The sequence below is a fragment of the Danio aesculapii genome, chromosome 7 (assembly GCF_903798145.1).
Source record: "Danio aesculapii chromosome 7, fDanAes4.1, whole genome shotgun sequence".
NCBI lineage: Eukaryota > Metazoa > Chordata > Actinopteri > Cypriniformes > Danionidae > Danio > Danio aesculapii.
In genome coordinates this window covers 73,080,439-73,105,334 of record NC_079441.1, presented here as the reverse complement: position 1 = coordinate 73,105,334, position 24,896 = coordinate 73,080,439, and the positions used below count along the sequence as shown (strand labels likewise).

Below are 24,896 nucleotides of genomic sequence, written 5' to 3'. Positions count from 1 at the left end.
GTTTACCGTTTCATCTTATAGACTGATTGTGTTTCCATATTTACAATATTAAGAAACAAAACACCAAGGTCATCTGTTACTGACATTTTACCATGGTAATTAAACTTTTTCTGGGAAGCATGTAACAAATAATCTAAGCTTATAGCCGAGGCTTTGATGTTAATTTATTAACATTTGTACTTTAGTTTGAGGTCTGAGAAACTAGAACTAGGTAGACAATCCCAAAAATATCCATAACAAGTCTCAGTAAACTAGCTGCTGCTGCTGTGTTCTGGCGCCGCCTGGTGGAGCAATCATAATATTACATTACATCAAAAAGTACATCGTCATAAATTTCCATGGTGGACCATAGCATCATAATAAACTTTACACTTTATAAATGTAATATGGATGCACAAATCCAGCTGTAAACATGCAATTTTAGGATATAAAATATCTGAAAACATATTCTAGATACTCTTCATTATATTATCTTTGTTATGATTACACCCTATGTAAAAAAAACTACAACAGTAATTTATAGTATAAATGAGTGTTTTAGAACCATTCTATGGTAAAGTACTTGAATTTAATCTGTTATGGTGATTCCCCGGTTGCTATGGTAACACAACAACTATAGTAATTGATTAGTTGTGGTGATTCTACAGTTGCTATGGTAACACAACAACTATAGTAATTGATCTGTTGTGGTGATTCTACAGTTGCTACGGTAACACAACAACTACAGTAATTAATCTGTTGTGGTTATTCTACAGTTGCTATGGTAACACAACAACTATAGTAATTGATTAGTTGTGGTGATTCTACAGTTGCTATGGTAACACAACAACTATAGTAATTGATCAGTTGTGGTGATTCCACAGTTGCTATGGTAACAGAACAACTATAGTAATTGATCAGTTGTGGTGATTCTACAGTAGCTATGGTAACACAACAACAAAGTAATTGATCAGTTGTGATGATTCTACAGTTGCTATGGTAACACATCATCTATAGTAATTGATCTGTTGTGGTGATTATACAGTTGCTACGGTAACACAACAACTATAGTAATTGATCTGTTGTGGTGATTCAACAGTTGCTACGGTAACACAACAACTATAGTAACTGATCTGTTGTGGTGATTCTACAGTTGCTATGGTAACAAAACTATAGTAATTGATCTGTTGTGGTGATTCTACAGTTGCTACGGTAACACAACAACTATAGTAATTGATCTGTTGTGGTGATTCTGCAGTTGCTGTGGTAACACAAGAACTATAGTAATTGATCAGTTGTGGTGATTCCACAGTTGCTATGGTAACACAACAACTACAGTAATTAATCTTTTGTGGTGATTCTACAGTTGCTATGGTAACACAACAACTACAGTAATCGATCTGCTGTGGTGATTCTACAGTTGCTATGGTAACACAACAACTATAGTAATATAAACAAATGACCCAATTCTGTAGTTTTGTACACATATAGGGAATATATATATATCAGCATACTATAGTAAAAACTAAAGTATACTACAGTATTTATTACAGTTAATATAATTTTTTTGTTCAGCTTAGTCCCTTTATTAATCAGGGGTCACCACAGCGGAATGAACCACCAACTATTCCAGCATATGTTTTACACAGCGGATGCCCTTCCAGCTGCAACCCAGTACTGGGAAACAGCCATACACACTCATTCACACACTCATACACTACGACCAATTCAGTTGAATGAATGTGTTTGGACTGTGGGGGAAACCGGAGCACCCGGAGGAAACCTACGGCAACACGGGGGGGAACATGCAAACTCCACACAGAAATGCCAACTGACCCAGCCGGGACTCAAATTCAGCGACCTTCTTGCTGTGAGGCGATCATGCTAACCACTAAGCCACCATGCCGCCCTACTTTACTAAAGTATAGCTTAAAAACACAATATTATTTTCTACATTTACTATAATAAAATGAATTTTTAATGTGGATTGTGAGGAAAATGTCATTTTTTATATAGCTATGATTAATGTAACAGTAAGCGGCAGCATCATAAGATGTTTATTAATTGACAGTAAAACTGCAAACACAATATATGAGAAAATAACCGCAGTAAAAATAGAGTTAAATATATCTAAATATATAACAACAGCAAACAGCAGCAGCGAAAGACACGATCTCTGATTCCAAAATGAATCCAAAATCAGTGGTTTGATCTTCACATGACTCTGTGCGCTCTCGTTTAGAAACGCCGCAGAGATAATGCAGGCAACTAGACAGAATGAGGAGTAATACTCAAATACTCATATTCAAGAGTGAATACCTGTAAAAGGGAACAAGGTGGTTCTTGATTTGTGCAGTTCACAAATTACTCTGAAAGTTCTGTAATCATCTCAACATGACTTATTCATGTAGAGAGTGTGTGTGTGTGTGTGTGTGTGTGTGTGTGCGTGTGTGTGTGTGTGGCTAAGAGTGTGCGAATCTGTCTGTGTTTGTGTTTATATTTGTGTGTGTGAGTGAGTATGTGTGTGTGTGTGTGTGTGAGAGAGAGAGACTGTGTATGTGTCTGTATGTGCGTTTCAGTAAGACTAAATGTGTGTGTTTGTGTTTATATTTGTGTGTGTGCATGTCTGTGTGCGTTGTGCTTATGTTTGTGTTTGTGTGTGTGTGTGCATGTCTGTGTGCGTTGTGCTTATGTTTGTGTTTGTGTGTGTGGGCATCTATTAGCATGTTTGTGAGCGAGTGAGTGTATGTGTGTGTTTGTATCTATGTTTATAAGTGTATGTGTGTGTGTGTGTGTGTTTGATTGGATACATGTATTTGTAGGTTTGTGTGTATTTATCTTTGCGTGTTTATGTTTGTGTGTGTGTGATTCCTGCACTGGAGTGTTTTGGTCAGTGTTTCTTCTTCACTCTGTGTGTTCACTCCTCTTTATTTCTTCTACTTCTTCTTCTGTGGTGCTCCAGTCTCTGCAGGCCTTCCTCTCGCCCCAGTGCATGCTGGGAACCCGCTCTGTGAGCCGCCTCCATCACACTGATGTCGATCTGAGCATATTTACTGCAGTTTCTCCCTGCACAACAAACACAACATCAACAATACACACCCAGCGCGACACTATACTATACTCTTTATGCAATATACTATACTGTATTTAAATATACTATACTCTATATTCACTGTACTATATTTAAATACACTATACTCTATATTCACTACACTATATTGAATTATACTATACTCTATATTCACTATACTATATTTAAATATACTATACTCTATATTCACTATACTATATTTAAATATACTATACTCTGTATTCACTATACTATATTTAAATATACTATACTCTATATCCATTATACTATATTTAAATATACTATACTCTGTATTCACTATACTATATTTAAATATACTATACTCTGTATTCACTATACTATATTTAAATATACTATACTCTATATTCACTATACTATATTTAAATACACTATACTCTATATTCACTATACTATATTTAAATACACTATACTCTATATCCACTATACTATATTTAAATATACTATACTCTATATTCACTATACTATATTTAAATACACTATACTCTATATTCACTATACTATATTTAAATATACTATACTCTATATTCACTATACTATATTTAAATACACTATACTCTATATTCACTATACTATATTAAATATACTATACTCTATATTCACTATACTATATTTAAATACACTATACTCCATATTCACTATACTATATTTAAATACACTATACTCTATATTCACTATACTATATTTAAATACACTATACTCTATATTCACTATACTATATTTAAATACACTATACTCTATATTCACTATACTATATTTAAATATACTATACTCTGTATTCACTATACTATATTTAAATATACTATACTCTATATTCACTATACTATATTTAAATACACTATACTCTATATTCACTATACTATATTTAAATACACTATACTCTATATCCACTATACTATATTTAAATATACTATACTCTATATTCACTATACTATATTTAAATACACTATACTCTATATTCACTATACTATATTTAAATATACTATACTCTATATTCACTATACTATATTTAAATACACTATACTCTATATTCACTATACTATATTTAAATATACTATACTCTATATTCACTATACTATATTTAAATACACTATACTCTATATTCACTATACTATATTTAAATATACTATACTCTATATTCACTATACTATATTTAAATACACTATACTCCATATTCACTATACTCTATTTAAATATACTATACTCTATATTCACTATACTATATTTAAATATACTATACTCTATATTCACTATACTATATTTAAATACACTATACTCTATATTCACTATACTATATTTAAATACACTATACTCTATATTCACTATACTATATTTAAATACACTATACTCTATATTCACTATACTATATTTAAATATACTATACTCTATATTCACTATACTATATTTAAATACACTATACTCCATATTCACTATACTTTATTTAAATACACTATACTCTATATTCACTATACTATATTTAAATACACTATACTCTATATTCACTATACTTTATTTAAATACACTATACTCTATATTCACTATACTATATTTAAGTATACTATACTTTATATTTACTGTACTATACTTTTAAAGTACTTCTTACTCAACTTTTTTCCCACCATTTTAAGTGTATGTTGTTATAGTTGTTTTTTAGCACCTCTGAAAGCGGCGACAGCACTCGACTCCTGCAGCTCCAGATCCATGTAATTCAGCTGTTTTCTGCATGCAGGGCTGATGGGAATATTCACATACGTCACTGCATCCCTCAATCTGTCTGAACCCTCTGCTGGATACACACACACACACACACATTTTCACGAGCTGAAACACAGCGATCAGATGCACATCAAACAAACAAACACACACACACACACCTATACTAGCTGAAACAGCAATCAGATGCACAACAAACACATGCGCACACACACACACACACACACACACACACACACTCTATTTCACCATCAGTCGCAGGATGGAAACTCTTCTGAGATCCAGCAGAAGTTGATAGCAGATCATACCTGCTCCACTCGTCTGACTGAAACACAGAAAACACACCTTAATTAGTCTGAATCCTGCTTAAAAAGTGGCATGTTGACACCGGTTTCACCTGTGACCTGTCTGCACAGGCTCAGTCTGAGAGCTCTGGATTATCTGCTTATACAGTCAGAATCAAGCTTTCAACGGGAAAAGAAAAACATGTTTCTAACTAATTACAAAACTGATTTGTCTAGCATGCGGCATGATGAAACATGCTAACCATCTGATCAAACATTATGGGCTGTGAATATTTTCTTAGATATACAGAATGCATCATGATAATTTTGAGCTTAGTTTGTAACAGCAGACTGTGCTCTGGGCTAGTTTTTACCAGTAGATGGCGCTCTAGGCTAGTTTTTAGTAGTAGATGACACTAGGCTAGAAGATGATGCTCTAGTCTACTATTTACCTGTATATGGAGTGCTCTAGGCTAGATTTGAGCTGCAGACAACATTCTAAACTAGATTTAAACAGAAAGCTAGTTTTAATAAGCAGGTTATATTGAACAGTAGAGAAGCACCCTAGGCTAGTGTTTAACTGTAGACAGACTGGGCTGCATATATTACGTAATATTAAGTTACCTCTGAGTTCCTCTCTGTTCGGCTGTCCATGATTTCATAGTCAGGATCTGTTCTTGCTTTCTCAGGCCAGATTCTCTCTCTGTTTTCTGCACAAAGACAAACCACAGCAGAAACTCAAACACACACAGTAAAACATGTAATTCATGCATCAAAAAAAAAGTCATGTCATGATCTGCCGCTTATCCAGGGCCAGGTCGTGGGGGCAGCAGTCTCAGAAGGGGACTTCCTTTTCCCAAGACACTCCTCCAGCTCCTCAGGAGGGATCCTGAGGCTTTTGCAGGCAAGTAGAGAGAAATAGTCCATTAAGCGTGTCCTGGGTCATCCTCTGGGTCTTATACTGGAGGGACAAGCCCTGAACACACTTCCTAGTTAGACGTCCAGGAGGAATCCTAAACAGATGCCACTGTACCAATCTGCCTGTCAATCTCACGCTGCATCCTCCCCTCCCTCATGAACAAATCTCAGATATACTTGAACTCCTCCATCTGGGGTAAAGACTCTCCTCCAACCTGGAGATGCTGTAGATGCCATCTTTTTCCACTCAAGCACCATGACCTTGAATTTGGAGTTGCTAATTATCATATCTGCTGCAGCAGCAAACATTCCAGTGCATGCTGAAGGTCCCAGTCTGATAAAGCCAACAAAATGACATCAGCTGCAAATAGCAGAGATGAAATCCTGCGGTCCTCAACCAGACCTAAGCTGTGACTAGAAATTATGTCCATAATAATAATGAACAGAACCACTGCAAAGGGCAGCCCTGCCGAAGTCTAACATGCGCCAGGAACAAATCTGACTTATTGCGGCCAATGCAAACCAAACTCCTGCTTCATTCATACAGACATCAGACAACACTTAACAGGGCACCTCGTACCTCATACTCCCAGAGCACCCCCACAGAATGCCATGAGGGACACAGTCAAATGGCTTCTCTAAGTCCACAAAGCACATGTGGACTGGACAGGCAAACTCCCATGAACCCTTGAGATGCCTAGAGAGGGTATCGAGCTGGTTCAGTGTTCCTCGGCCTGGACAAAAACCTCATTGTTCCTCCTGCATCTGAGGTTCTACTATCAGCCAGATTCTCCTCTCCAATAGCTTGGCATAGACCTTTCCTAGAAGGCTGAAGAGTGTGATCCCCCAATAGTTGGAACACACTCTCCCCCCCTTTTCAAAAATGGGAACCACCAACCAGTTGTCCACTCCAGAGGCACTGTCCCTGGCCTCTACATGATATTGTAGAGGTGTGACAACCAAGACAGCCTCACAACATCCAGAATCAGGTGGTACTGAGGACGAACCTCATCCCCTGCAGCCTTGCCCTTGTTAAGCTGGCAAACTCCCTGAGTGACCTCAGCTTGGGTGATGGGTGAGTCCACCCCTGCATCTGCAGTCTTTGCTTCCTTAAAGGAAGACATGTCAGTGGGATTGAGGGGATCCTCAAAGTATTCCGTCCACCGACAGACAACATCCCCAGTCGAGGTCAACAGCTCCCCACTTCTGGTGTAAAGTGTTGTTGAAGCACTGATTCCCCTTTCTCAGGGACCTGGCGGTTTGCCCAAATCTCTTTGAGGGCCACTGATAGTCTTTCTCCATGGTGGTCCCGAATTCGTTCCAGGCCAGAGTTTTTGCTTCTGTAACTTGCTTCTGGTCTGTCAGTACCCATCAACTGCCTCGGGAGTCCTACAAGCCAACCAGGTTTGATATAAAGATGGCACCCCTTACTTCTGGTGTCCACCACCGGGTTTGAGGGTTGCCGCAATGACAAAGGTCATACAACCACAGACCCTTGCATTCATGTCAACAAAGGAGTCAAAAATCATGGACCACTCTGTCTAAATGTTTCCAGCCTCCCTCGGGATCTGGTCAAAGTTCTTCTGAAGGTGAGAATTGAAGAATCATCTAACATCTGGTTTACCCAGACGTATCTCAGAGGACCCTCACAATATGTTTGGGCCCGCAAGGTCTGTCAGTGGATCCAACAATAACCTGAAAAACCCTAACATGAAAAAATACTACAGTAATTTATGGTAAACGGTACTATTGTTGTGGAACCATCCTATAATAATCTGGTGTCATGATTCTATAATACTGTAGTATTCTACAACTATAATGTATATACCACATAAAAATACTATAGTAATTCATTGTAAGTAGTATAGTGTTTTGAATCATACTATAATGATTATACTATAATAATGACATTGTCTTTTAATGACTTGTTGATTATTCGCATACAGAATAAAAGTTTATATTTACATAACATGCCTCAGTGTACTGTTTATATTTCTAGCAGACACATAAATAAACATTTAGAGTCTCTCACCTTCCTCGGGTGTTCGTTGCAGAGAGACTGGCCGGCTGAGAGGCTCCACAGATGAAGAACAGGAGGATTCTGGGATATTGGAGATACTGTTTCTCTTCAGATGATCCTGGAATGAGCAGTCTCTGGATCTGGTGGTCCGGCAGTGTCCCTCTCCTGTCCTGCACTGGACGCAGTTCTCATACAGGACGGTGTGTTTGCTGTGGGCGGCTGGATGTCTGGAGCTCATAGACTCATACACACTGCGACACTCAGACTTCACCACGGGATTGTAGTGTGACAGCAGATCAGACAGACAGGAGACATAGCCTTCAGCTGCTTTCTCATTGGTTGGTGGATTTACGGAAGAGGAATTCTGATTGGTCGGACAGGACTCTTTGAACTCCAGTGGCTCGTGATTGGTTGGTGTTCCTGCAGTGGGCAGAACTGATTTCTTTTTAAATTGTCAATATTACATTTGAAATATTTTAGATCTACTAAACTGCATTATACACATATAATTAAATGAACAATTAAATCTTTGCAAAAATATGATTAAAAATATAAATAAAATAATAAAATAAGATTATTATTATCTTGGTTGATCTTAAATTCTTGTTGGTTAATTAAGCAGTAACTTTAACAATATTTCAAATTAAACAGAATTGACTATTAATAATTAAACAAAGACATACCTAAAGATAAATTTAAATATATACTAAATTTCAATATACTATACTCTATATTTACCATACTATACTTAAGTATATTATACTCTATTATCACTATACTCTATTTAAATACACTATACTCTATATTCACTATACTCTATTTAAATATACTATACTCAATTATCACTATGCTATACCTAAATACACTATACTCTATATTCACTATGCTATACTTACATATACTATACTCTATATTCACTCACATATATTTAAATACACTATACTCACATATATTTAAATATACTATTTAATCACTATATATAATATATATATATATATATATATATATATATATATATATATATATATATATATATATATATATATATATATATATATATATATATATATATATATATATATATACATACACACATACTTTATATCCACAATACTATATTTAAATATACAGTACTATACTCTTTATTTACCATACTCTATTTAAATATACTATACTCTATATTCACTATACTGTATTTGAATATACTATACTCTATATTCACTATACTATACTTAAATATACTATACTCTATATTCACTATACTATATTTAAATACACAATGCTCTATATTCACTATACTATATTTAAATACACTATACTCTATATTCACTATACTATATTTAAATACACTATACTCTATATTCACTATACTATATTTAAATATACTATACTCTATATTCACTATACTATATTTAAACATACTTTACTCTATATTCACTATACTATATTTAAACATACTTTACTCTATATTCACTATACTCTATTTAACTATACTATACTCTATATTCACTATACTATATTTAAATACACTATACTCTTTTTTCACTATACTATATTTCAATACACTATACTCTATATTCACTATAATATATTTAAATATACTATACTCTATATTCACTATACTAAATTTAAATATACTATGCTCTATATTCACAATACTATATTTAAATATACTATACTCTATATTCACTATACTATATTTAAATATACTATACTCTATATTCACTATACTAAATTTAAATATACTATGCTCTATATTCACTATACTATATTTAAATACACTATACTCTATATTCACTATACTATACTTACATACACTATACTCTATATTCACTATACTATATTTAAATATACTATACTCTATATTCACTATACTATATTTAAATATACTATACTCTATATTCACTATACTATACTAAAATATATTATACTCTACTATCACTATGCTATACTTAAATATGCTATACTCTACATTCACTATACTATATTGAAATATACTATATTCTATCATCACTGACATACTTAAAGAGAAATATACTCACTATTTACTGAGCCACATCTTTATGAATATCTTTATTCAATTGAACACAAAATAAGACGCTCTAAAGAAAGCTGAAATCATTGACTTCCATTGTAAGAGAAAGAAATACTATAGATGTCAATGGTTACAGGTTTCCAACATTTTTCAGAAAATCTTCTTTTGTGTTCAACAGTAAATAGTGAGTACATTTTTTAGGGGTGAACTGTCCCTTTAAATGCATAACTTCTAATTGCATTTAATAACACACATATCAGGGAACGTACCTGAAGTCCTTCCAGAAAGGGGTGGAAATGTACCCTGTTTATCCAACACACAGAGCAAAGAGATTAACAGTTATATAATACTGTAATCAATGGCAGAAGACAGAATAAACACTGAGTGCAGGAGTGTGTTCTTATAGCTGTACAGCAGGGGGAGACAGAGATTTGTTTTCTGATAAAAAGTTATTGTGATTTAAAATGTGATTGAAAGTAATAGTTAAATAACTCCAAAATGGTGCTAGTTCATTTTCTGTGATATTTTTATTGTAAAATAAAAATAATATAGAGATTGGTAAATTGAATTAGCATTTAAAGAGCATTTTCTCTTTAATTTTATGCATACATTTGTTTTATTATTATAAAGTGGCAATAAGGTATGTGTTTTTTTTCTTAAGTATTATGCATCAAATATTTGATTTTATTCATTAATTTTTTTGTATTTAGTAAGTTTGTTTGGTTTTGCCACATGTCTATATAGTTGAAGATATAAAATCATTTTTAGTCTGAGTTACTTTATTAAATTACTTAAGAATATGAAATTAGAAATGATGAAACAACCTGAAATAAAATAACTTTGGGCTCAAATTTATTTCTATAATATATTTGTAGCTTTATTTTTGAAAAAGTATTATTATGTATAACAATTAGTTTTATAAAATGGCTTTTTAAATAATCTTGAATACAATTTAAGTATATTATTTAGTTTGTGTGTACTGTATATTAATATATACACACACACAACACACATTATGTAAACACAAACTTTAATTCTGAATGTGATTGATAGCGATTGACTGTTTGATAGCACTAGTCTCAGGTAATTACCCAGAGTAATGTGTGTACCTTGAGTCTTCTGCACATGAGACTGGAAGAGATGCCTGTTTTAAAGCCAGCAGCAGGAAGTGAACACATCATACATTCACAGCACCTTTTACTGCAGGAGAATTCCAGTGACTCCTCCACTTTTACTGAGCCCTCACAAATATTTGACTCCTCCCCTTTTTCTGAGCCCTCACGGATCTCTGTCTCTTCCCCTTTTACCGAGTTCTCGCTGATCTTTAACTCCTCCCCTTTTTTCTCGCCAGTCTTTGAGTCCTCCCCTTTTACTGACCCCTTGCCAGTCTTGGACTCCTCGCCTTTTGCTGACCCCTTGCCAGTCTTTAACTCCTCCCCTTTTACTAAGCCCTCATTGTTCATTGACTCCTCCCCTTTACCAGCCTCTAGAGCTGAGCCGGAATCTGACTGGCTGACAGATTCAGGATATTCCTGGGGCTGTTTCCGGGTAAAGGTCTCTCCGCTGATCTCCAGCAGTCTGCGGGGAGTATCGTACAGACTGTGCAAGGAAGACGGCACCAGGTACTCATGATTGCAGACACACAGGTGTTTTTCTGGGACAGTAGGTGGATGTAGGTGAAGCTGTGTGCTGTATTCCTGTCCTGGACCAGCAGCATCCAAACTACCACTGTAGGAAGAGAAGCTTCCGGTATATGATGAAGAATGACTCCCAGTCGCAATCCCACTGTCAGACGAGTTCTGTCGACCAGTTTCCTTCAGTTTTCGTGAGCAAGCAGGATCAGAAGAGAGTTTCTCCTCCAACTGTGAGGCTTCAGATTGAGGTGTTTCTGTCAATAGATGCAGATCAGGCCATAATGCATGACGACTACTGATGCTGCAATCTGATTGGCTTGTGTCTGAGGTGTCTGATGATCCTGATATGCTGCGATCATCACCCATCATTGAAGAGCCAAAATGGCAGCTGGAAGCTTTCATTATAGAGAGAATAGAGAGATAGAGGGAATATTAGGAAAGATGAGACACAGGTGAGAAAGATGAGACTGGTAGGATAGAAAAAAACAAGTGAGATTGGAAACAGGCAAGACAGGTTGGACAGGAGCCACTAGTGAGACAGGCAAGGCAAGAAACTGGCAAGACAGGTGAGACAAGATACACTCGGGAGACAGGTAAGGCAAGACAGATGAGACAGGAGACATTGGTGAGACAGGTGAAATAGGTTAGACAAGAAACAGGCAAGACAGAAGACAATGGTGAGACAGATAAGGCAAGAAACAAGTAAGATAGGTAAGACAGGAGACACTGTGAGACAGGTAAGGCAAGAAACAGGCAAGACAGGTGAGAAAGGAGACACTGGTGAGACAAGTAAGGCAAAAAACAGGTGAGACAGGATACACTAAGACAGGTAAGGCTAGAAACAGGCAAGACAGGTGAGAAAGGAGACACTGGTGAGACAGTTGACACTGGTGAGAAAGGTAAGGTTATTAACAGACAGTTTACACAGGTTAGAAAAGTGATACACGTGAGACAAGTAAGACAAGTAAACAAAGGCTACACAGGTAAGACAGGAGATGTGAATAAGGCAGTTGAGACAAGTAAGAATAGAAGATATAGGTGAGACAGGTAAGAGAAGTAAGAAAAAGAGACATAGGTAAGACATGAGACATGAAAGAGGCAGGGGACACAAATGAGACAAGAGACACAGGTGAGACAGGTAAGGCAAGAAACATGGAAGACACGAGACACTTGTGAGACAGGTGACACTAGTGAGACCAACAAGGCAAAAAACAGGCTAGACAGGTTAGATAGAAGACACATGTGAGCCAGGTAAAGCAAGAAACAGGTAAGACGAGATACACTGTGAGACAGGCAAAGCAAGAAACAGGTGAGACAGGATACACTGTAAGACAGGTAAGGCAAGAAACAGGCAAGATAGGTAAGGCAAGAGACACTGGTGAGAGAGGTAAGGTAAGAAACAGGCAAGACAGATGAGAAAGGAGACACTGGTGAGACAAGTAAGGTAAGAAACAGGTGAGACAGGAGACACTTGTGAGACAAATGAAACTGGTGAAACAGGTAAGGCAATAAACAGGCAAGACAAGTTAGATAGGAGACACATGTGAGACAGGTAAGACAAGTAAATAAAGGAGACAAAAGTAAGACAGAAGATGTGAGCGAGGCAGTTGAGACAAGTAAGAATATGAGATATAGGTGAGAGAAGTAAGTAAAAGAGACACAGGCAAGACAGGAGACATGAAAGGGCGGGGACACAAATTAGACAGTAGACAGGTGAGACACGTAAAACATAAAACAGGCAAGACAGGTTAGACAGGAGACACTGGTGAGAAAGGTAAGGGCAAGAAACAGACAAGATAGGTGAGACAGGTAAGGCAGGAAACAAGCAAGATGGGTGAGACAGACGACACTGGTGAGACAGGTAAGGCAAGAATTGGATGAGACAGGATAAACTGGTGACACTTGAAATGCAAGAAACGAGCAAGACAAGTGAGACAAGAAACACTGTGAGACAGGTAAGGCAAGAAACAGAAAAGGAAGGATAGGAGACACATGTGAGGTTAGCTAGGAGACACATGTGAGGTCAGGTAAGACAAGTATACAAAGGTGACACAGGTAAGATAGGATATGTGAGTGAGGCAGTTGAGACAAGTAAGAATAGAAGATACAAGTCAGACAGGTAAGAGAAGTAAGAAAAAGAGACATAGGTAAGACAGGAGGCATGAAAGACAGGACACGAATGAGACAGGAGACAGGTGAGACAGATAAGTGAAGAAACAAGCAAGACAGCAGACACTTGTGAGAGAGTTAAGGTAAGAAACAGGCAAGACAGGTGAGACATGAGACCCTGGTGAGACAGGTAAGGCGAGACACAGGTGAGACAGAAAAGGCAAGAAACAAGCAAGACAGGAGACTGTGAGACAGGCAAGGTAAAAATCAGGCAAGAGAGTTTAGCTAGAAAACACACTGGAGACAGGTAAGACATGTAAATAAAGGAGACACATGTAAGACAGGAGATGTGAGGGAGGCAAGTGAGACAAGTAAGAATTGGAGATACAGGTGAGATAGGTAAGGCAAAAAACAGGGAAGACAAGAAACACTTGTGAGACAGGTGATACTGGTGAGATCGGTAAGGCAAGAAACAGGCAAGACAGGTTAGATAGAAGACATGTGAGACAGGTAAGGCAAGAAACAAGCGAGACAGGAGACTTTGTGAGACAGGTAAGGTGAGAACAAGTGAAACAAGTTAGAAAAGTTGACAAAGGTAAAGAGATGCGAGAGAGACAAGTAAGAATAGGAGACACAGGTCACACACGTGACACACGTGACAGGTAGGAAGAGGTGAGACAAATATGAATAAGAGAGAGGTAAGACAGGAGACTGGTGAGACAGGGTAAGACAGGAGACACAGGAGAGAGGGATAAGACAGGTGAGACAGGAGACACAGGTGACCCAGACAAGATAGGTGAGACAGGTAAGACAGGAGACATGGGTCAGACAGGTGAGACAGGTACCTGTGGCGTGAGACAGCAGACTGAGTCTTCGTTCCAGCTCCTCAGCCTCATGGTTCAGTCTGTCCTGCACTGAAGCTGCACTGACACTGAGCTCTAACACACAAACACACAGAGGAGATCAAAAACAGCTGAGATACACAATTACTGACTGACACTCCGAAATATACACATAAACAAACAAATAAAATGCGAATCTGAGGCTCTGTTCTACAGCTGTATAATCATCGAAAAGATGAACAAATACCAAGATTTAGTAACTTGTGTCTGCTAGCAATTACTGAGCATGTAAAAAATGACGTCTAAGCCATTAAAATGAATCAGTGCTCGTAAATAATGCTCATATGATCTCATACTCAAATTCAAATGCAAATTTCAAAAAACAAAAGTGTCCCACCAGTTTCCAAGAGTGGCTGTGAATCCATATGATTTTTCCTGCTTACACATAAGTGGACTAATTCTGATCTGTGCCACTTGGGAGAAAAATATCGGAATTGCGTCACTTGGAACATGCACTTGAATCAATGCAGCGCTAAAAAGGTTACTACGCAACTAAAAATAAATCAGACCTGAGGGCTTTTGTTGCCCTCAGGTTTTATTGGTAAATATAATATGAACAGCCTGTCTGAGTTGTGTGTACAACTGAGCATTGGGGACATGGTGAGCTCATGTAAAGGGGTTACAGCTGAACCCCAGTGTTTGTCCAGTACTTAAACTGCTAATAATAGAGCAGACATGTGGAGCAGATGGCGAGTGGCCAGAGGAGTCAGATATTTGTCCACTGCCACTGATCATCCTGAGGGACATCAGAAACAGAGCAGTGTAAAGTAACTAGGAATGCACCCAAAGATTTTTTAAAAGACAGAGTACAAGTACAGATCATTTTTCTTGTACTTACCAATGCCAATACTTATTTGGGGTTGTGGCAGTTTTCCCAAGTAATGACTCAGTCAGACCAATTATTTACGGACAGCTTCTTAATATGAAAAATTGTAACTCAAATGTTACTATACTAACTAATCAGTTGTGGTGATTCCACAGTCGCTATGGCAACACAACAACTGTAGTATTTGATCAGTTGTGGTGGTTCCACAGTTGCTATGGTAACACAACAACTATAGTATTTGATCAGTTGTGGTGGTTCCACAGTTGCTATGGTAACACAACAACTATAGTATTTGATCAGTTGTGGTGGTTCCACAGTTGCTATGGTAACACAACAACTATTGTAATTGATCTGTTGTGGTGATTATACAGTTGCTATGGTAACAGCAACTATAGTAATTGATTGGTTGAGGTGTTTATACAGTTTCTATGGTAACAGAAACTATAGTAATTGATCAGTTGTGGTGATTCTACGGTTGCTATGGTAACAACTATAGTAATTGATCTGTTGTGGTGGTTCCACAGTTGCTATGGTAACACAACAACTATAGTAATTGATCTGTTGTGGTGGTTCCACAGTTGCTATGGTAACACAACAACTATCGTAATTGATCTGTTGTGGTGATTATACAGTCGCTATGGTAACACAACAACTATAGTAATTAATCTGTTGTGGTGGTTCCACGGTTGCTATGGTACCACAACTATAGTAATTGATCTGTTGTGGTGATTCTACAGTTGCTATGGTAACAGCAACTATAGTAATTGATTGGTTGTGGTGATTCTACAGTTTCTATGGTAACACAGCAACTATAGTAATTGATCTGTTGTGGTGATTATACAGTCGCTATGGTAACAGCAACTATAGTAATTGATTGGTTGTGGTGATTCTACAGTTTCTATGGTAACACAGCAACTATAGTAATTGATCTGTTGTGGTGATTATACAGTTGCTATGGTAACAGCAACTATAGTAATTGATCTGTTGTGGTGATTGTGGTGACTGACGGGTCTCAGACTGACCTGGAAGCAGTGGCTTCAGTCCAAATGGGCCTCTGGATGGAGAAATACCACGAACAATACAGTCGAATAGAAAACTGATGTGCTCGCCCTCGGCACAAGACAAGAAGAAGACGCCAGCCCCTACACACACACACACACACACACACACACACACACACACACACACACACAGTGATACACACACTGACACACTCAACTGTATAATGTTCTGCTCGCTCTTTTTCAGATAAAGTACAGCTTTTGAACTATAAAAAGAACACTAAAGCGCCATAAAAAGAGCAAACACTCTTGTGTCATTTTATTCCTTTTTTACATTTTACTCAAAATATATTTCCGTCACGATGGCGCAGTGAGTAGCGCTGTCGCCTCACAGCAAGAAGGTGGCTGGTTTAAGCCTCGGCTGGGTCAGTTGGCATTTCTGTGTGGAGTTTGCATGTTCTCCCCATGTTGGCTGCGGGTTTCCCAACAGTCCAAACACATGCGGTAAAGGTGAATTGGGTTGGCTAAATTGTCCATTGTGTATGTGTGTGAATGAGAGTGTATGTAGGGTGATGGGTTGCGGCTGGAAGGCCATCCTCTGCGTAAAATATGCTGGACAAGTTGGTGGTTCATTCCACTGTGGCGACCCTTGATTAATAAAGGGACTGAGCTAAAAAGAAAAAAAAAAAATAATAATAATATATATATATATATATATAGTTTAATTTAGTTTTGGTTTAACTCATTCTCTTGATTTTAGTATTTTAACTTTCTTTGGTAAGTAATAACGCTTTAGTTTCACATTTAAATACAAAAACTCAACATCACTTTAAAGCCAACATCCAGTTTTTTCTTAGTTTTTTTGTGCAGGGGACTTTTTTACTGTTTGTACTGTATTTTCCATATAACTGGTGATTATTCTGTATGAGTGAGTGAGTGCATGTGTGTGTGTGTGTGTGTGTGTGTGTGTGTGTGTGTGTGTGTGTGTGCGTGTGTGTGTGTGTGTGTGTGTGTCAGATCTGCAGGTCTGGATACATGACGTCTGACTCACTTCTTCTAGGAATCTGATAAGGCTTCCTGAGGTGAAGGTCAATGAGCAGAAACAGCCGTCACTCGAGGAGAAGACCACACAAAACCAGCAGACCGACCACACACACACACACACACACACACACACACACGCACACACATCTATTCATGGTTTACAGGGACACTCCATAGGCACAAAGTGTTTTATATAGTAAATAAAGCTTATTATTTGGCTCTACCCCTAAACCCAACCCTCACAGTAAACCTGTGGCAACGTTTGAATATCAAGAGACGTCTTTAAGTATGATCCGCTTTTGAATTATGGGGACATGAAGTGTAACCCTGTAAATCACCTTAATAGAGTACAATTAAACCATACCCATGTCATTGTGCAACTTTGTGTCCTGGTAAACCACATAAACCTGCTCTCTCACACACACACACCCACACACTTATATAGCATCTTTATGGGGACTCTCCGTAGCTGTAATGATGTGTCTAATGTACAGACTGTATATTCTGTTTTGACTGTTTTTAATTGTTTGTCTCCATCTAGTGTCTGAATAATGCGCAGGTTAGTGTATACTCCATCAGCTGTTTTCGTTTCTGTCGGCTTTAGCGTTTATCTAAAACATAAATAAACTATTATGGCTCAGAACAATGTTCTGTGGGTTTAAGTAGCCATGTAATAAGCGGGATAAAGTCCATCCAGGCGGTTGTACATCTCTTCGGTTTTGTATAATCCCTTACCTTCGCGTCAGGCTACCAATCTTCATTCTGTGATAACATCCTCCTGCATGTTCTCTATCCCTATATTAATTGTATATATCCGTCATGACATGGCGATACTCACAGTAGCCGCAGCGAGTTCCTCCCTCAAACACAAAGCCGTTGTGTACCGCCCCGTATCTCCGCAGGTCCAGCAGGTTCCAGTGCGCCATGATGACCACCGGATGATCTTTAGCGATGACCAGAACATCATTGCATAAATGCAGAGTCGCCGCTCCGCTCTCCAGCTTAGTGCCGGGAAGAACACACACACTGAAACTGTGGACTGAACAAGGAAACACACACATATTATCCATGAATGTTCAATCAAACACTTCAGCGGTCCACAACACACTCAAAGTGGGAAAACGTAGTGATACACCCCATTGAAAAAAGCACACATGTTGTTGCTAAGGTGTACAGGATGGTTGCTAGGTGCTCATATGGAAGTACAATTTATTCATATATTTGTGAAACCTTCGTGAACATATTGAAATATTTAAGTTCATTTAAAAAAGACTGTGGTTTGTTTTAATCCCCAAACCGTCTTATGAACAACAGCACTGCCACTGCCCATCTGCCTTTATTGGCTGAAGTGCCCATCTCAGCCTGTAACCACCCAACCCCCCTCCCCCCGTCCCATCGAAGCATGATTATCAGGACTGTCAAAACCCTCCCTCCCCACTTAGCGTGATTCTGGAGACCGTCACCCCCCCGCCCCCAAATTAGCGTGATTCTGGAGACCGTTAGCCCCTCTCCCCCGACTTAGCGTGATTCTGGAGACCGTCAGCCCCTCTCCCCCCCACTTAGCATGATTCCACAAACCGTCACCCCCCCCCCCACCCCCACCCCAAATTAGCATCATTCTGAAGACCGTCAACCCCAACCTCACTTAGCGTGATTCTGGAGCCTGTTAGCCCCTCTCCACCCACTTAGTGTGATTCTGGAGCCTGTTAGCCCCTCTCCCCCCACTTAGCGTGATTCTGGAGCCTGTTAGCCCCTCTCCCCCCACTTAGCGTGACTCTGGAGACCGTTAGCCCCTCTCCCCCCACTTAGTGTGATTCTGGAGACCGTCAGACCCCCTTCCCCCCACTTAGCATGATTCCATAAACCGTCACCCCCCCCCCCCCCCAAATTAGCATGATTCTGAAGACCGTCAACCCCAACCTCACTTAGCGTGAGTCTGGAGACTGTCAGTTCCCCCTCCCCCCACTTAGCGTGATTTTGGAGACCGTCAACCCTACCCCCACCACTTAGTGTAATTCTGGAGACTGTCAACCCCCCCTCCCACCACTTAGTGTAATTCTGGAGACTGTCAACCCCCCCCCACCAGCACTTAGCGTGATACTGGAGACTGTCAGTCCCCCCTCCCCCCCACTTAACGTGATTCTGGAGACTGTCAACCCTACCCCCACCACTTAGTGTGATTCTGGAGACTGTCAACCCCCCCTCCCACCACTTAGTGTAATTCTGGAGACTGTCAACCCTACCCCCACCACTTAGTGTAATTCTGGAGACCGTCAACCCCCCCCTCCCACCACTTAGTGTAATTCTGGAGACCGTCAACCCCCCCTCCCACCACTTAGTGTAATTCTGGAGACCGTCAACCCCCCCTCCCACCACTTAGTGTAATTCTGGAGACCGTCAACCCCCCCCACCACCACTTAGCGTGATTCTGGAGACCGTCAACCCCCCCTCCCACCACTTAGTGTAATTCTGGAGACCGTCAACCCCCCCTCCCACCACTTAGTGTGATTCTGGAGACTGTCAACCTCCCCCACCACCACTTAGCGTGATTCTGGAGACCGTCAAGCCCCCTCCCCACACACGACTTAGCGTGATTCTGGAGACCGTCAGCCCCCCTTTCCCCCCACTTAGCGTTATTCTGGAGATCGTCCAATCCACCCCCCCCCCCCCCACACACACACACCACTTAGCATGATTCTGGAGACCGTCACCCCCCCACACACACACACACAAACACTACTTAGCATGATTCTGGAGACCGTCAACCCCCCCCCCCCTTCAGCGGGATTCTGGAGACCGTCAACCCCAACCTCACTTAGCGTGATCACTTACCGTCAGCCCCCCCCCCCCCCCCACCTCCCCCCCATTAAGCGTGATTCTGAAGACCGTCAATCCCCCCCAACTTAGGGTGATTCTCGCGACCCCCCCCTCACTTTCGCGACCGACACCATAGTCCTTTGCCTACAGCGGCAGTTCAGCTTGCTCCGGCCCTGAGAGCTCTAGCGAGTGTCAGACAAACGTCGCTCTCTCACTTCAGTCTGTGCAGTAAATCAAGTGTAAACAGTAACAGCTTCTCTCCGTCTGTGTGTGTGTGTGTGTGTGTGATGAGGGAATGCAGGCAGGGTTAAACCTGTTAGCACTAACACTGAAGCAGATTTATGAGGGGATTCCAATGAAAACAAAGAGCAGCTACACACACACACACACACATATCACACATACACACACACTCAAGCACACACACAAACACACACAAATGGACATGCACTCACACATACACATGCACAATTACGCATATACATATGCACACATGCATGCACACAGACATACACACACACATAATGCACCCACACATGCACATATCTATGCACACAATCACACACACACTCAAGCGCACACACAAATATACACACACCACATATGGACATGCACACACATACACACTCACACATACATATGCACACACAAACATACAGACACACACATACGCACGTGCACAAACACACACACACACACACACAAACCTATATACACACATATACACCCACACATACACACACACACACACAAAGTCTGGTCCAAAACAGTGACAAAAACAGGGGCTGTGTTTTGAAAGGGGGAGGAGCTACTCTATGCCCCGTCATGTCTTTGTTCAGTTCAAATGGACACATTGAGTTAAAATATTTTACACACTGATTTTTCACAGTTATATATGTGTGTGTGTGTGTGTGTGTGTGTGTGTGTGTGTGTGTGTGTGTGTGTGTGTGTGTGTGTGTGTGTTTGACCTTCTCCGAGGCAGTATCTGAGTCTGGTCTCCCAGTTCTGCAGCGCCGCCCTGCTGTCGAAGCCGATCTCTGCGCTCTGACTGAGGCTCAGGATGGAGAGTGTGTGTGAAACTCCGTCAGCAGAATCACTCGACTGCAGACCGCAGACGTGCTCCAGCGTCAGCACCACACACTCCGACACACCGCGCTCCCTATACATGCACAACAGCAGACAGTCTGACACACACACACACACACACACACAGAGATACACGCACAGTCACGAAAGTGTGAGGTTTAAACATGACATCATCTGACTTAAAAAAAGGAAACTGATTTAACTTAGTTGTAATACTTTAAATGAATGAAAAAAATAAATGAATGCATGAAAATGCAAGAAAAATTAGTAAATGAAAGAATGAATGCGTGAATGAATAAAAGTGCATGAATGAATGAATACATAAATGAAAAAATGGAATGAATGAATGAATGAAAGAATGGAAAAAATAGATACATGGACAAATGAATGCATGAATGAATGAACGAACGCATGGATGAAAAAAATGAATGAATGCATAAATGAATGAATTAATGAAAAAATGTTTGGATTAATGAATGCATGAATTAAAAAATAATGAATGAATGAATGAATGAAAAATATAATAAATGAATGAACCAATGAATTAATGATAAAATGAATTAATGATAAAATGAAAAAGTAATGAATTAATGGATGAATGAAAAAATAGGAATAAATGAAGGAATGATTGAAAAATGTATGAATTAATGAATGCATGAATTAAAAAATAATAATGAATGAATTCATAATGAATGAATAAACAAATGAATGAAAAAATGAATGAATTAATGAATCCATGAATTTAAAATGAATGAATTTATTTATTAATGAATGCATGAATGAATGAAGAAATGAGTGAAAAACGAATGAGTTAATGAATGCATGAATTTAAAAAGTGAATGAATAATTAATTAATGCTTAAATGAATAAAAAAATGGGAAATTAATCAATGAATGAATGCATGGATGAATTAATAAACAAATGAATTAATGAAAATATTTATGAATTATTGAATGCATGAATTAAAAATTGAATGAATGCACAAATGATTTATTAATTGATTAATACAAAATGATTAATTAATGATAATGTGAATTAATGTTAATGAAAAAACAATGAATTAATGAACGCATGGATGAATGAGTGAATGAATAAATGCATAAATGAAAAAATATGAATAAATGAAGGCATGAATTAAAAAAGCAATGAATGCATGCATGACTGAATGAATGAAAAAAATGTATGAATTAATGAATGCATGAATTTTTAAAAAATAATTAATGAATGAATGAATGAATGAATGAATGAATGAATGAATGAATGAAGAAATTAATGAATGTATGAATTTAAAAAAGTGAATGAATTAATTAATGCATGAATGAATGAAAAAATGGAACAATTAATAAATGAATTAATGAATGAATAAACAAATGAATTAACTAAAAATGTAATTAATTAATGAATGCACAAATTAAAAAATGAATGAATTAATGATAAAATGAATTAATGATAAAATAAAAAAAGTTAATTAATTAATGCATGAATGAATGAGTGAATTAATAAATGCATGAATGGAAAAAAATATGAATGAATGAATGCATGAATAAAAAAATGCATGCATGAATGAATAAATGAATGAAGCATCTCTGATTGAGATTTTGAATAGGCGTGTCAAAACTTAGAATACCAATTTATTCTGGTTGTTTAATGTTACTAAAAGTCTATTTAAATTAGACGTTGAACACACACACACACGCACGCACGCACGCACGCACGCACACACGCACACACGCACTCACACACACGCACACACAGACCCAGCAGCTGTACAAGCGTGTTTCTCAGTGTTTTCTCTGCTCGGTCAGCTGATCTGCTGAAGGTGAAACATTCCTGTGCTGATATCCGAAACTCGGCTCCAGCGCTCTAATTAATGGAGCACTGCGTGACACATCAGAGCATGCATGAGTCCTGTGCCGAAACAAGACCAACAGAAAATCATTCCAGCACTTCCACAAACACAATCAAAAGTCCGCAGCGATTAATCTGATTAAAAAGTAAGTCTAGCAGCACGACACGACATTATCAGCTCTCCTGTAAAATCATAACTCTTTATCAAATATCTCTATATAAGCTAGTTACTGATTTAAATGACACTGTTTTTAACCCAACAGTTTGGTTGGTCCATATTTCACCCAATATTGCTTTGCAAAAACCCAGCATTTATTATTTAGACTGTACTAAATGTCTCCTCGTCATCCTGTCAATGTAGTTTGCTATTAATTAAGAAACAAGACAGTTTAGCTTCATTTAACGGAGCTCATCAATATTAAATTAGCTTAGCTTCTATTGTCATTACACATGTACAAGTACAAGGCAATGAAATGCAGTTTAGGTCTAACCAGCAGTGCAATAGCAGCAAGTGCAGGAGACAGGTATAAGAAAAACTCTGGTGATATTTACAGATGGATGTACTATCAACAGTATATACAGGTGTATTAGCTATGAACAGATTTACAATAAATGAATATATGTACAGGATGCTATTAATAATCAGAAGTGTGCAGATAGATAAACATAATTACAAATGTATATGTACAGTGAGTGTGTACATGATTACAAGTGTCCATGTGCAGTGGGTATGTACAGTTCAGATAAGTGAATCAGTGCAATGAATATGTGCAAATTTAAATGTGCAAATGTTCAACAGTGCAGTGTAAATATATCATACAAACATATCAAACTTGTAATAAATGATCTCAAATCAAACACAATGTTAGATCTTGGAGAAAGGCTCATGTCGGCTCTTCTCTGTTTGTTATTGTGACGTAATTAATAATGACGGTGATGGACTGACCTGCGACCGGTGAAGGCTTTCTCAAAATCAACCAGCGACTCTTCCACTGTAGGAGAAATCAAAACACAATTTTAAACACACACACACACTCACTAACTCTCTCATACACACTTAGCTGAAGCGACTTATTTCCATACTTTTTTGCCGTCTCGGATTTTAGCGGCTCCCTCCGCGATCACGGTGTGGCTCATCTTAACGTCATGACAGCTGCGCGCGTGCACGTGCTCACTTTCAAAATAACTGACGCGCGCCTCCGCCGCCTCAAGCACGAGCAACGGTGACTTTTATTTTTCTAGAGTACAAAAGATGAATACATTCACTTCACAGCATTTACAAAACTAGCAATACTTACCATGGTACAAATGCTACAGAAAAAGGACCAAGAGCAGAAATCAAACGGCAGAAAATAAATAAATTAATTAATCAATTAATTAGATAACGAGTAAATTAATAAATAAATCAATTAATTAATTAATAAACAGGTTATTATAGATCTTGGGATAGTTATAATATAAAAACAGAGAGTGAAGACGGCAATATAAAAATATGATAATTATAACAATAGACTAAAGCGCTCCACAGTACACACACACACACACGCACACACACACACACACACACACAC

At 38.3% G+C, this 24,896-nt stretch overlaps 1 protein-coding gene across 4 annotated transcripts; it reads right to left on the bottom strand.

Annotated features, from left to right (window-relative positions):
• Positions 1-2,019: 2,019 nt before the first annotated feature.
• On the bottom strand, positions 2,020-24,490 carry dok7a (docking protein 7a). Of its 4 annotated transcripts, none has more exons than XM_056462480.1 (13): positions 24,409-24,490; positions 24,272-24,317; positions 21,360-21,575; positions 18,413-18,613; positions 16,552-16,671; positions 14,647-14,739; positions 11,168-12,087; positions 10,328-10,361; positions 8,036-8,443; positions 5,710-5,795; positions 5,051-5,126; positions 4,746-4,874; positions 2,020-3,045 (listed from the first exon to the last, which is right to left on the bottom strand). In XM_056462480.1, the coding sequence occupies exons 1-13, from the start codon at positions 24,460-24,462 to the stop codon at positions 2,897-2,899; spliced, it is 2,532 nt and encodes an 843-aa protein (XP_056318455.1). In that variant the 5' UTR covers positions 24,463-24,490; the 3' UTR covers positions 2,020-2,896. The 4 variants fall into 4 exon arrangements, with proteins under 4 accessions (XP_056318455.1, XP_056318456.1, XP_056318457.1 ...); XM_056462481.1 differs by having other exon boundaries at positions 4,746-4,871; XM_056462482.1 differs by having other exon boundaries at positions 2,943-3,045; positions 5,110-5,126.
• Between the last annotated feature and the right edge of the window lie 406 nt (positions 24,491-24,896).

Bases quoted from the DNA above. Each gene is read 5' to 3' on its own strand.
- dok7a (XM_056462480.1), bottom strand. From the start codon at position 24,462: ATGAGCCACACCGTGATCGCGGAGGGAGCCGCTAAAATCCGAGACGGC. The intron at 14,740-16,551 runs GTCAGTCTGAGA...TTTGTGTGTTAG, and splicing joins ACTGAAGCCACTGCTTCCAG to AGCTCAGTGTCAGTGCAGCT. The intron at 5,127-5,709 runs GTAACTTAATAT...TCTGTGTTTCAG, and splicing joins GAACAGAGAGGAACTCAGAG to TCAGACGAGTGGAGCAGGTA.